This window comes from Paroedura picta, chromosome 2 (assembly GCF_049243985.1).
Source record: "Paroedura picta isolate Pp20150507F chromosome 2, Ppicta_v3.0, whole genome shotgun sequence".
Classification (NCBI taxonomy): domain Eukaryota; kingdom Metazoa; phylum Chordata; class Lepidosauria; order Squamata; family Gekkonidae; genus Paroedura; species Paroedura picta.
The window spans coordinates 35,582,171-35,594,352 of NC_135370.1; the positions used below are offsets into that span (position 1 = coordinate 35,582,171).

Sequence of the window (12,182 nt, forward strand, 5' to 3'; positions counted from 1 at the left end):
AAATCAAATAAATCAACCAACAAACAAATAAATGGCTGAGGTAACTCTATGTATATGTGTGTCTGCTTCCAAAGAACTCTGTGGCACAAGTTCTGTGGTTCCAGGTAGGGGGAACCATGAGTTCCTGTGGAATGACAATTGCTCTCCTGATTTCAGAGATCAGTTCCTCGGGAGAGAATGACAGATTCAGAGGGTGGACTCTACTGCAGCACATCCATACGGAGTTCCCTCACCTCTCCAAACTCTACCCTCCCCAGGCCCCACCTCCAGATCTCAAGGAACTTCCTGATTTGGAATTGGCAACCCTAAGCATTATTGTTGTTGTTGTTGATGTTGTTATTATTTAATTTTTAGACCGCCCTTCTCCAAATAGGTCTCAGGGCAGTTTACAACATTAACAGTTAAAAACACAATAAATCCCCATAAAAAACCCCAATTTACGTCAAACAACATGTCACATATAACATATAAGCGGCAGTGGTCACAATTCTAATCATATTTACCCAACTTCCCCCATGTTCAGCCTGGTGGGGAGATTAATATTCAGAAAAAGGGTGGCGCCAATGCAATAGATCTAACCATGATCTCGATCTTAGAGATCTCAATATTGGAGGGGATCCTCTGATGGATTAGTGGGAGAGCTGCCCCGGCCTCAACCATATGCCTGGCGGAAGAGCTCCGTCTTGCAGGCCCTGCGGAAAGCTGGTAGATTAGCTCTTAGCCCTTAGCTCTTCTGGGAGCTCATTCCACCAGCTCTTAGCCCTTAGCTCTTCTGGGAGCTCATTCCACCAGGTTGGGGCCAGGACCGAAAAGGCCCTGGCCCGGGTCGAGGCCAGGCGAACATCCCATGGGCCTGGGACAACCAGTAAATGCATACCTGCAGAGCGGAGTGCTCTGCGGGGGGTATAAGCAACCAAGCGGTCCCGCAGGTAGATGGGACCCAGGCCGCATATAGCCTTAAAGGTCAATACCAATACCTAAACAGACTGGAATAGAGCGATATCTAATAACAGACAACTTACTTCTGATTTAACTGTCTTTGGTTCGTTTGCGTTTAGAATTGGAACAAGATCTGGAAGTGACCTTCCTTGCCTCCTGTTGGGTTGAGCACTGGCTCTGGGCTCTTTAATTTCGACACCAACGGTTACAGGAATAGGACGCAGCTTGTCTTTAATTTTGTCCTAAGGAATATGGAAAGAATACCCAATTAGCACCCCAGAAGAAGAGGAAAAACCCCCTCAGACCTGATCCACATACTTGTTACATTACTAACCATGCTACAAAGTTGTTACAGGACTATCATGTCCCTTCTCCATCCCTCTACACCTCTCTCTTAGGTTTTGGATTAAAATTTCAGGCTGTCACATATTGCTACCCTTCTCGTCTCTTTTGAAATTCCTAGGAAGCCATAACCATTTCACATCTCTGGTCCTCTCTCTCACTCACGCCAACCAGATAGCCCTTTAATAACGTCCTTTACTAACAGGCCCTCACACAAATGCTTCACTGAGTTATTGGGGCTGGGGGCTCATATTCTGTTCCATTTATTCCCATCCTATTTTTAAAAGAAAAGATAAAGACAGAGAGGCCAAGATATTAACTTGTGTGTGTGTGTGCTTCTTTCCCTGAGGCACACAGCCCACAGATTTAAATAAAAAAGGAGTTAAATTTTATTTGTGGTTTGAACATACCATTGAAGAAAGTAAGGCAGACATTCCTATTCATTTCCAATTGAACTTTTGAACTGCTTCCCTGTGTCCACAATTGGGATCCTTCGTTACAAACCTACTATTTTTAGCTAGCCCGAACCAGCTCTACTCCACAGTTTCACTCAACCAAATACACTCTCTTCTCTCTCAACTCTCTAGATGCCAATTCCCAGCTACTCTCATAACTGTTCTTTTCCATCTTTCTTTCTCTAACATTGCTTGCTCTTTGGGGGAAGCAGAACCTAACCTGTCTGTCACAAGTACCTGCAGATGTATTTTTTTGAATGCCAGTAAAGGTGATGTAAACTGCAAGTACCTACAGAGCCACACCAGAAACATATATGCTTATTGACTTCACTTATATCCTAATTTCCTCCGCAACAGGGACCCGAAGTGACTTCCATTTTCCCCCAGCCCCTCCATGTTATTCTCATCACAGCCGTATGAGATAGGTTAGGCTGAAAGTGTGTGACTGGCTCAAGGTCAACTGGCAAACTCCCGTGTCAGAGTGGGGATTTGACCCGGGGCCTCCCAGATCTTGGTCTGACACTCAAACCATTATGCTTGGGATGGTTTGTATCTGGCTTACTGAGCTGAGGAGCTGAAGGGAATACAGTGCTGGAGAGACAGGCCAGAGCGTAGGCCTGTTTCTCTGTCACAGCCAGGTGTGCCTCAAATTCCCACTTCCTGAGCATCATGAGGCACATGAGCCATAGACCCATGAGCTATGCTGAAATCCAACTAAAAGCCCAAGTGAGAAGAAACATTCCAATAGATCAACACTTGCATTTGCCTTGTCGTACCTGCAGTACAAGCTTACTGGTCACGCACTTTTGCCTCTTCTGTCCTGCCAGAGTCACGCTTCCACTTAACTGATCGGAGAGGCGTTCCACAAATTGTACCCTAGGTGGCAAACCTAATTGCCGCCTTTCATTTTCTGCATCCAACGTATAATCCAGAGCTGGGAGGGTTGCGCGGGTTGGGGTGGAGGAACAAAAGGAAAATCACCAGAAGTAGGAAGGTAAGACATTGTGAGGACTGTATTCTCAACTATGCACCTGTAGAAGAAGTCACATGCTAACCCAAAGGTTAAATGTGTGTTTTTTACTAATAATCCATTGTTCCTGGGAGGGATGCCATACCTACAGATGTTGTGCATTAAACCAGCCGTTTCTGGACTGTACTTGGTGCCTAAGGCCCTGCTGCAGTAAAATGCAAGTGGATAGGTGTGACAGGCCAGGGACAAGAGCCCACGGATGGGATGGAGGAGATGGGATGGGAGATTCCCCAGAGAGACCCACAGGCAGAGAAGTGGGTCACCACCCCTTGAAAAGAATATGGCCAGGAACTCCAACAGCAGGACAAGTCTGGCTGATCCACGCTGCTGCAATGCAGGGTCAGGGAGTACTTTGGGGGTTGAGATCCCAAGGGGAATGGAGAGCAGCTTTGTCAATACCTGTGGAATGGGCATGTAGACAATTTTGGGGGACAAGCATTTAAGCTGGGAGTGCAGAGGAGCTGGGGGCATCACAAGAGTAAAGAAAATTCTGTGGAGGAAAGCAGGCGGGAGGGAAGTGAACTCTCTGCCTCCACCCTGGGGGGCGGTATACAAATGTAATAAAATAAATAATTTTTAAAAATTGATTTGCTAATAAAAGCTCAGGAATGGCTAAAAGGACAACGGCTCATTACTATGGAATCCCTGCTGTAAGTGTTGGTCCTATTAGCACCAAGTCTCCCACCCATCACCGAAGGAAAGCGTATAGCAACCGTGAGCATGTTTAGAGGCATCATATTAAGCTTTTGCAGGGGCATCGTGACAAATAGCACCAAAGTCACCAAGTGCCAGTAGCGGTTGATGTTAGGTTTTCAAGCATAGCCTTCTCAGTGATGGCACTCGCATAACAAAACTCTCCCCCTTGAGATGTTCAGGAGGTCATTTTGCTTCTGGCTTTTAAAATTAGGTAACATCTTAAAAAGCACCAAGATGCAATAAATAGATACATATTTGAACTGCCTTATGCTTCTATATCAGTAAAACATCACAGTGGATAGAACTACACAGGCACAGTGATCTCGCACATATGCGCACTCACCAACACAACTGCTTAAGCATTTGTTGGTTCTATGGATCGCTGTCCTTAATAAATCACTCGGGTGACCCCATCTGTGGGGCATTCTAGGCAAGAGAAGAGCAGAGATCTGCCAGTGCCTTTTCACCCAGCAACCCCCATCTTCTTTGGTGGCCTCACATCTAAATACTATCTCTGGCCAACCCTGCTTAGCTTCCAAGTTCTGATGAGCCTTGGCTAAGCTGGACTTGGAACGTGGCCTCTTCACGTGGACAGCCGCGATAAGAATCCACAAAATACGTAGCCAGGCACAAACATGTACCACAACCGGATCAGAACACAGATGATTGCAATTCACCCACAGAACTCATTGACAAGCAAGTATGGTTATATAACTTACTTATTGGGGGGTTGAAGTCAGGTGGGTTAGCTGTATATTCAAAACACGCTTCGACATTCAGGCTGCAAGAATTCAAGAGCACAGAGTTAACTTTAAAAAGTTCAGGAGGGTGAATATTTCATTCAACATCATGGCGCTTTCAGGAGTAAACTAGAAATAATAGACAGGTTTTTTTTGGGGGGGGGGCATTCTTAACAGTTACAATTTTTTGCTGTAAGCCCTGTACTTGTGTTACTACAGCAATGTGGGAAATTTGGCTGCCTTGCTAATTCTCACATTGCCAGATTAACATGAAAACTTTAGAAGTACTCAGGAGGAATCTCCTGGACGGTTTCTACACACGCCAGCATCCACCCTAAGGAATCCTGACTAACTCTGTGGGGAGGAGGAAATAGAGCGTGGGATACTCTTAGAGACATTGAAAGGAATAGAACTATAATGTCTCCCACACTGCCAAGTAACAGCTTATCCTGAGAGGCAGAATAGGAGTTGGGAGGCACAGCATCTTCAGCTGATATATTCCACCCACCCTCCCACACAACACTTGAAGTATACAAAATACATGGAAGTTAGCTTTCTAAATAGAAGGTGAACACGACTTACCAAATTCCACTGGACTCCAAACAGTTTTTTGTGTTCATGTCAATTTTTTCTGGAGATACCTTGATAGTTTTCTTAACGCTTACCACTGGCCTCGATCTGGTGCATTTGAGGGGAAGAAATTATTAAGTTATTGGCAGCGTAAAAAGCATTGTAAAAGCATCACTAGGCCATCTTTACGGGACTGTGGAGGGTCAGAGATAGTGCGCTTTGTTGTTTACCACCTGTTGCTATTCAAGGCATTCCAGTTGTCTCTTTTTACACTGGTGACGAATAAAACAGTGGGATATTTTATATTTTAGTAGGTAAATGCCAAATGACTGCACTGGGAATGAAACGGTCACTTCCCATTCCTTCTTCCCCTATTCATTATGCACAAGAGACAGGACATTCATAATGACATTTTCCTACAGCAGTGGATTGGAGCTCTCCCAGATAAGGTGGTAAATCTTAGTGTGGGCTACACCACTTCAAACTGCAGCTGGTGACTCACATATAAAAAGATCCCTGCGTATAGAAAAACAACCCTTAAAAGAAAAGGATTTAACCCTTTCCTTCCTCTTGAAAGATTAGCTTACAGTGTGTGGGAATATCCCCCTCCCCCTCAAAATTCTACCATCTTCTTTTGTAGCATGAAGGGGTAGATTGCAAGACATGAGCTGGTCACCTGTTCTGTTGCCTGCCAAAATCACAGCCTTAAAGAAAAAAAAGGCTCGGAAAAGCAGGTTCTGCTAGTCAATCATTTATTCTTTGCTAATCCTTTGTGTCACGGCACACTCAAAACGTTATGTACCCACATTGGAACTATCCACACTTTTGTTACACACATCCTCGCCCCCTCGGTGGTGCCAGTAACTTACTACTGACTTCAGAGGCAGAAAGCTATACACTACTGTGTGTGCGAACATGCTAGTGAATGAGGAACAGGCAATCCCTCCACAAATGATCGTGCGATTGGATCTTGGCAGCCTCTCAGCACCTTTTTACTCAAGCAACCCAGTGAAAAAATAGTGAAGACAGCGCGACACACACCTGTAAACGAACACGGAGTCTGAAAGTGATCCAACAGCAATGTCAGGATAAGAGTTTTTGTCAAGGTCCATGTTTCCAGTAATAGAATACCCAAAGAACGTGATGTTATTGTCTCTGCCATTTACAATCTAAAACAAAACCAGGAGTAGACAAGCTGTTATGACAAGCTGTGTCAGGCTATCGATTAAACCAGAGGTGGCTAAACTGTGGCTCTCCAGAGGCCCATGGACTACCCGTGTGCTGGCAGAGGCTCATGGGAATTATAGTCCATGGACACCTGGACAGCCACAGTTCGGCCACCCCTGGATTAAACTGTTTCATCCTTGAGAAGAAAATTCTGTAAATAATAAGACGCACTGGGCAGGAGTAGGGGGAGGAATCAAACGGGATGGGTGCACTGAAAGGAATAAGGCAGCTAAGAGCAATGGATGCAGGAAGAGAGTCATACAGGCAGTAGGAAACCGAGAGCAATCGAATCCTACAGAGCTAGAAAGAAGGCAAACATTCTTTACCAAGGTCCAGTCAGATGACTCTCTGGTCAGCATTAATTTCTCACATAGCTGAAGTAGTGAGCCATGACTCACAAAGGTCAAACCCGGCCACAAATTTTGTTAGACTTGAAGGTGTTTGCTGGACTCTAGCTCTTTTCTACTGAAACTGTAAGCCGTTATAAGAAAGATTAATGTGCAAGCAAGCAAGCGTTTATAGAAGTCTGCCCCCCACCCCCTACATACATTCCAAAAATGCTAGCAGATTTAAGGGGTCACAAAGAGGGTGCAAGGTTGCAAGGAGTAGAAAGACACCCAGAAAGGCAAAGAAGAGGCAGAAAAAAAAACAAGTGGTCAACTGTTTAGGACCTGGGGTATATGTGAAAGGAAGTTCAGAGAAGCAAGCCTTCTGTTTTATTACCTGTGCTGGTTTTGTATTTATTCCACTGCTGGAGCCATGATATATAAACACCTTTCCGTGATCGTCATATGGTGCTCCCACAGCTATATCTGTGTTGTTGTTTTTTAAATTAAAAAAAAAGTCATTCAAAGCAGAACTCATGATTTAAACCAAATACTTGCGCATCATTCAGTTGTTCAAATAAGACATTGTAAATTGTGTTTACTGAGCGTGGCAGGAAGTATGCATAAAAGAATAAATTAGAAACTGTCATGGCTTCAGATCAACGCAACAGAAATAGAAATGTTTGCCAGGGCAGTCCCGATTTTGACATAAATATGTTTTCAGAAAAAATGAGCTGTACGGTTTTTTAAAAAGTAACTTGTGCCACTGCCAAAACAGTTTGCGTTGGATTCAACAATTGTGAACATGAAAACAACAGCCATACACAAAACTCCTATATGTTCTTTTCAGTGCTAGTGAATAAAGCATTAACTGATTTCCAAGCTCCTCACCTGGGTAGCCATCTTGATTAATGTCGCCAATATTTTCAACGGCAATTCCAAACATGGAGTCTGTGGTTCCATTGAGCCGAATTGGCTTCACCCCTTCCCACCTGCCTTGTTGATTAATATAAACGTACACAGCACCACCAATTTCTCCATCCCTGTCAAAATACTGAGGGGCACCAACAACTATATCTTGCCAACTAAGGAGGGGAAAAAAACCAACAAAAGTACCATCAGTGATCACTGAATAACTCAATACAGTTTACAATGCAACAAGTAGCAGCAACTCAGAAAGGTTCAAAATTCCAAATTTTCTCCTTGGTATCCACGGCTCAAGTACTCTAGATCCTTCTTTTGTCATGTAAATGATTTTGACAATGCCCTTCCAAGAACGCCCTATACAATTTCAAAGATTTCCATTACAGCAGTGGTTCTCAACCTTCCTAATGCCGCGACCCTTTAATACAGTTCCTCATGCTGTGGTGACCCCCAACCATAAAATTATGCAAGTGTTCTTTCACAGAAATTAAACCAAAACTGACCAATGGTGCGAAGATCCATTGTTCATGATTATATATAAATTGTTTTTTTACCAGGGTTCCTCAGTGCAGTTCTGCCTCTTGTCCTACCATGCTAATCTCACTCTTTTTCCGCTGCTTCAGACAGATGCCTACAGGAGGAGCAGCAACAGTGGTGCCCCCGCCAAGCTGCTTGCCTTGCCACAACCCCTGTAAAAGGGGTCCTGTCCCCCAGGTCCTGTCCCCCAGGCCTTATAGGGTAGATTTAACAAGGAGCAGCACCTGTACCCTTGTGGTTCTAATCAACCTGAAGAACTTATCCTTGCTTTACTGTATTGTCCTTTATATCGGTGGTCCCCAACCTTTTTATCACTGAGGACCGGTCAACGCTTGACAATTTTACTGAGGCCTGGGGGGTGGGTAGTCTTTTGCTGAGGGACGTCGCCGCCTGAGCCCCCGTTCCACTTGCTTTCCCGCCGGCGCCCCTGACTTCCTGCTGCCCGCTGGGGGGCGCTGCCAGTAGCAGCCGCGCAGTGCCACGCCGAATGGGAGCCCCAGCCATGGCGGCCACTGGAGAGCACCAAAGGTGAGCTAGTGGCAGGGCAGCCTTCTAAGCAGCAGCTGGGGAGGAGGATGAGAAGGAGCCGTGGCTCAGTACCGACTGATCCACAGACCGGTCCCAGTTTCTGGACCGGGGGCTGGGGACCACTGCTTTATATGATTCTATGCACTCAAACTGATATTAACATTATCTGAGGTTTCTAGCAGGGATGAGGATTGTGTGGTCTTTCTCTTACCAGATGACATTCCTTCTGCTACCCAGACTGTAGGCAATTTTATGTTTATCTTCTGTAATAATTAGGAAAGGTTTTGTTTCCCAAGTTACCAACATCATCCATTAACTGATTGTACTTAATTTCAACCTAACTTTTAAATCCTACTGTTATTTTTAATGTTTTTATATTTCAGTATATGCTGTTGGGTGTTTATGTTGTTTGTTCTTATGGTGGTTATGACCCATGGCTTCAACGATAAATCTATTATTACAGACAGATTCCTTTTAAGCTATTTTAGTAAGTTCAAGGAGAAAATGATCAGAGACTTTTACTGACTAAGTTCTACAGTAGTTTACAAAGTATATTTATTGGCATTCTGTTAACTTCTTTGTGCATTTTGAGCCTGCAAAGTCTGTCGGTGTGGACACAACCCATTTGAAGAACATCGTGCTTACATTGATTCACCGACACTTGCTGACTTGGTTATGAACCAAGGGGTCATATTGGATCCAACATTACCGCTGGAGAAACAAGTCAAGGTAGCTGTAAATACACTTTCTTTCAACACACTTTATTCCAAAAGACAGTCCCCTTGACTTGTCAGTGTGGTAAGCCAGGCTTGATTCCCCTCTCCTCCAAAGGCAGCTAACTGGGTGACTTTGGGCTAGTCACAGCACTGATAAAGCTGTTTTGACGGAGCAGTAATATCAAGGCTCTCTCAGCCTCCCCTACCTCACAGGGTGGCTGTTGTGGGGAGAGAAGTAGAAAGTAAAGGCGATTATAAGCTGCTTTGAGACTCCTGGGAGAAAAAAGCAGCATATAAAAACCAACCTTTCTTCTTCTTATCTTGCCACTTGGATCCATGCCATGGTGACATCAAGAATGGAATAGTGTAAGGTACTATGGACTACTGTAAGGTACCCTTGAAGTCACCTTGGATCCATGCTACAGTGACATCAAGGCTGGACTAGTGTGAGGCACTACACATAGATCTCCCATTCAAGTCAACTTGCCACAGCTTGGTTATTCTCAGGAGCTAGGGAGAGCAGGCACATGATTCCCATTCTATAGTCACTTCATTGGCAAAAAAAGAGACACATGAAACCGCCTTGCACTGAAACAAACCACTGGTATATCCAGGCCAGTGTGTCTACTCAGACTGGCACCAGCTCTCCAGGGTCTCAAATTGAAGTCTTTCATGTCACCTACTGCCTGGTCCTGTTAACTGGAGAATCCAGGGATTGAACCTGGGACCGTTTGCATCTGAAGCAAAATCTCTTCCCCTAAGCCCTCCCCTGAGCTACAATACGAAACATAAGTAAGAGTCAGAGGAGAACCTTACCCATCGTTGTTGAGGTCTACAACTGCCACATCATAGCCAAATGAAGAAGCCAGCCCCTCGCCTTCAAACATGTGTTCAAGGGTCAGTGCACTTGGACTGTTGTGGTCTTTTTTCAACAGGACAACAGCTCCGCTGTGGTTTGCTCTTGGGGCTCCAGAAACAAACGTCATATGTTGTTTAGATACTATGCCCTTTCCTGTGTCCAAGGAAAACCCTATAACAGAAATAGTTCAATTGAAAAGAACTTGACACTGTTGCTTGTCAAGCATCAGCAACTATACTATATTAAAGTGGTGGCTGAAGGAACTGGATGTATACATGTATATTTGCATCATTTTATATAATACGCACAGGCTTTGCCATTTTTATTTAACTGCACATACTTCCAAAAATCTGCACCATACCACTTTAATATAGGGTGCTTGTGATATTATATGAATGTAATTCCTCATGGAGAATGGCCCATGCTCTTCACATTCTCTATACAAATAGCATTCATCATCAAGTGGTAATTTACTACTGAAAAGCATAATCTACCAAGCTTTGACACACTGACACATTCATTTCAATGGGATAAGAAATGCAGCATTCCATGAACTGAACCCTTAGAAACTTAAGCAGCAGTGAATTCATCAACATTATTCTCAAAAGGCCCGTGAAGGATGCGCAGAAGCCATCATCTATAATGTCCATTTTTTTTTTTGTTAAAAAATCTTAACTCCCAGGGCAGAACTACATGTTATGGCAGCATGTGATGGTCCCAGCCATTGAAGCAGGGCTACAGGGTTTATCCAGTGCCTCCATCCCAACCATTATAAATATATACTGCCTTTCCTTGATTTAATCCTATCCTTCCAGAACTCTCAGTTCAGTGGTAAGGACTGATGCTTCATCATCATGACTGTCCACGTCCTAGAGGTATAGAGATATAGTCTTTACAAAGTGAGAATAGCAAGGTCTGCTTTGTTGGAGGGGATGGTGGTTTTGGGGGGGGGGTTAAAAGCAGGTCTGGTAGGTATCTATGGAGGCAATTCTAACAGGTCTATTCAGAAGTGTCCCAATTTACTCTTATTCCAAGGAAACTCTTTTAATGTGCTATATGTACCAAGTTCTGCAATAGCTGTATAGGACTCTAGTGGGCTACTCTATGGTTTGAAGAATGTAGGGACCTTGGAGTTGGTGTCATGGCTTTTAATTTGAGAAGGCAAGCATTTGATTGCCAGAAAAAATTAAACATCCACCATATACCTCTCATTTAGAAATTAAACCATACCACATAGCATGTGATTTAATCCATGTGTTTAAAAAGTACATGCATTCATATGTGGTGGCAATGCTCCCATGCCGAAAAATATTAGAAATTGGTTGTAGCAAAAGTGTTCATTTTAAAACAGCTTGTATTCCAGAACTACTATTGTTAAACCATGCTGTAGGCATTCCACCTTCTCACCAAGAAATAGTTTTATATGCTGTCACAACTGTTTATGCAGTCTATGCCAGATAATGGAGGAAAATTCCTCTCCTAGCAAATAGCTACACAAATTGATACGTTCTACATGATTAGACTGACTACTTACTTACAAGGAAGGACTTTGAAAAACATTGCTTTCTGACAGATGGATGATAATTAACATTGATTTGTGTATTTCATATCAGTTGAAGCCCTCTCTCTTTTCTTCATCCCCATGCATGTAACTTTCAGAACAAAAAGTATATGCATTCCCACTGCCACCCTGAAGCCCTCCCAAAAATATTAAAAATTTGTGAAATGCAGGCAGACACTGGCTTATAGCAGCATGCAGGGACTTTTTTGTTTTTGATTCCACCACTCAAACATTTAAAAATTTATTTCCCTATATTTGTGGGGGGGGGACTTAAACCATATTCAGATTAAATGTGTTAAATGGTCTGGAACCAAGAGATTAACTCTTGTGCCAAATTAAACAGGGTGTTTAAAGGCAGCTTAGAAACAGGTAAGACATAGCTGCTGAAAATGGGATCCCCCAAGTCAAGCTCTTGCTTCCCAAAATATGTAGAATCAGCCACCAGAAGAAGCAACCGGAGGTCCTGAATGGGTGCTGGCCAGTTATGCAATAATACTCCCATCTTGATACAGGGATGCTAGATTCAAGGCAGCCTAGTGTTGTCCGTAACATGTAGTTCTCAGTTTCAGTTGTGTTAAACTCAGTTCTAGAACATATAAAAATATCAAGGTGAACTTGAGTTCCAAATCCAATTTTTTTCCAGCACTCTGAAGCAATTGTCAGGTGAATCTGGAAAGGAAACATGTTGCTCCCAGTCAGTGCTACCCTTAGATTCCTTCACTGCTGCCATTC

General features: G+C 43.6%; 1 protein-coding gene across 5 annotated transcripts in view; it reads right to left on the bottom strand.

Annotated features, from left to right (window-relative positions):
• ITGA6 (integrin subunit alpha 6) overlaps window positions 1-12,182 on the bottom strand; it is a 69,287-nt gene that overhangs the window by 18,390 nt on the left and 38,715 nt on the right. For all 5 annotated transcript variants that reach the window (XM_077319709.1, XM_077319708.1, XM_077319706.1 and 2 more), the window contains 8 exons: window positions 9,847-10,060; window positions 7,217-7,410; window positions 6,723-6,811; window positions 5,814-5,941; window positions 4,785-4,880; window positions 4,182-4,243; window positions 2,513-2,670; window positions 1,023-1,181 (listed from right to left, as the gene is read on the bottom strand). In XM_077319709.1, the coding sequence (XP_077175824.1) occupies window positions 1,023-1,181; window positions 2,513-2,670; window positions 4,182-4,243; window positions 4,785-4,880; window positions 5,814-5,941; window positions 6,723-6,811; window positions 7,217-7,410; window positions 9,847-10,060 (1,100 nt within the window). The remainder of the gene's footprint in view (window positions 1-1,022; window positions 1,182-2,512; window positions 2,671-4,181; window positions 4,244-4,784; window positions 4,881-5,813; window positions 5,942-6,722; window positions 6,812-7,216; window positions 7,411-9,846; window positions 10,061-12,182) is intronic.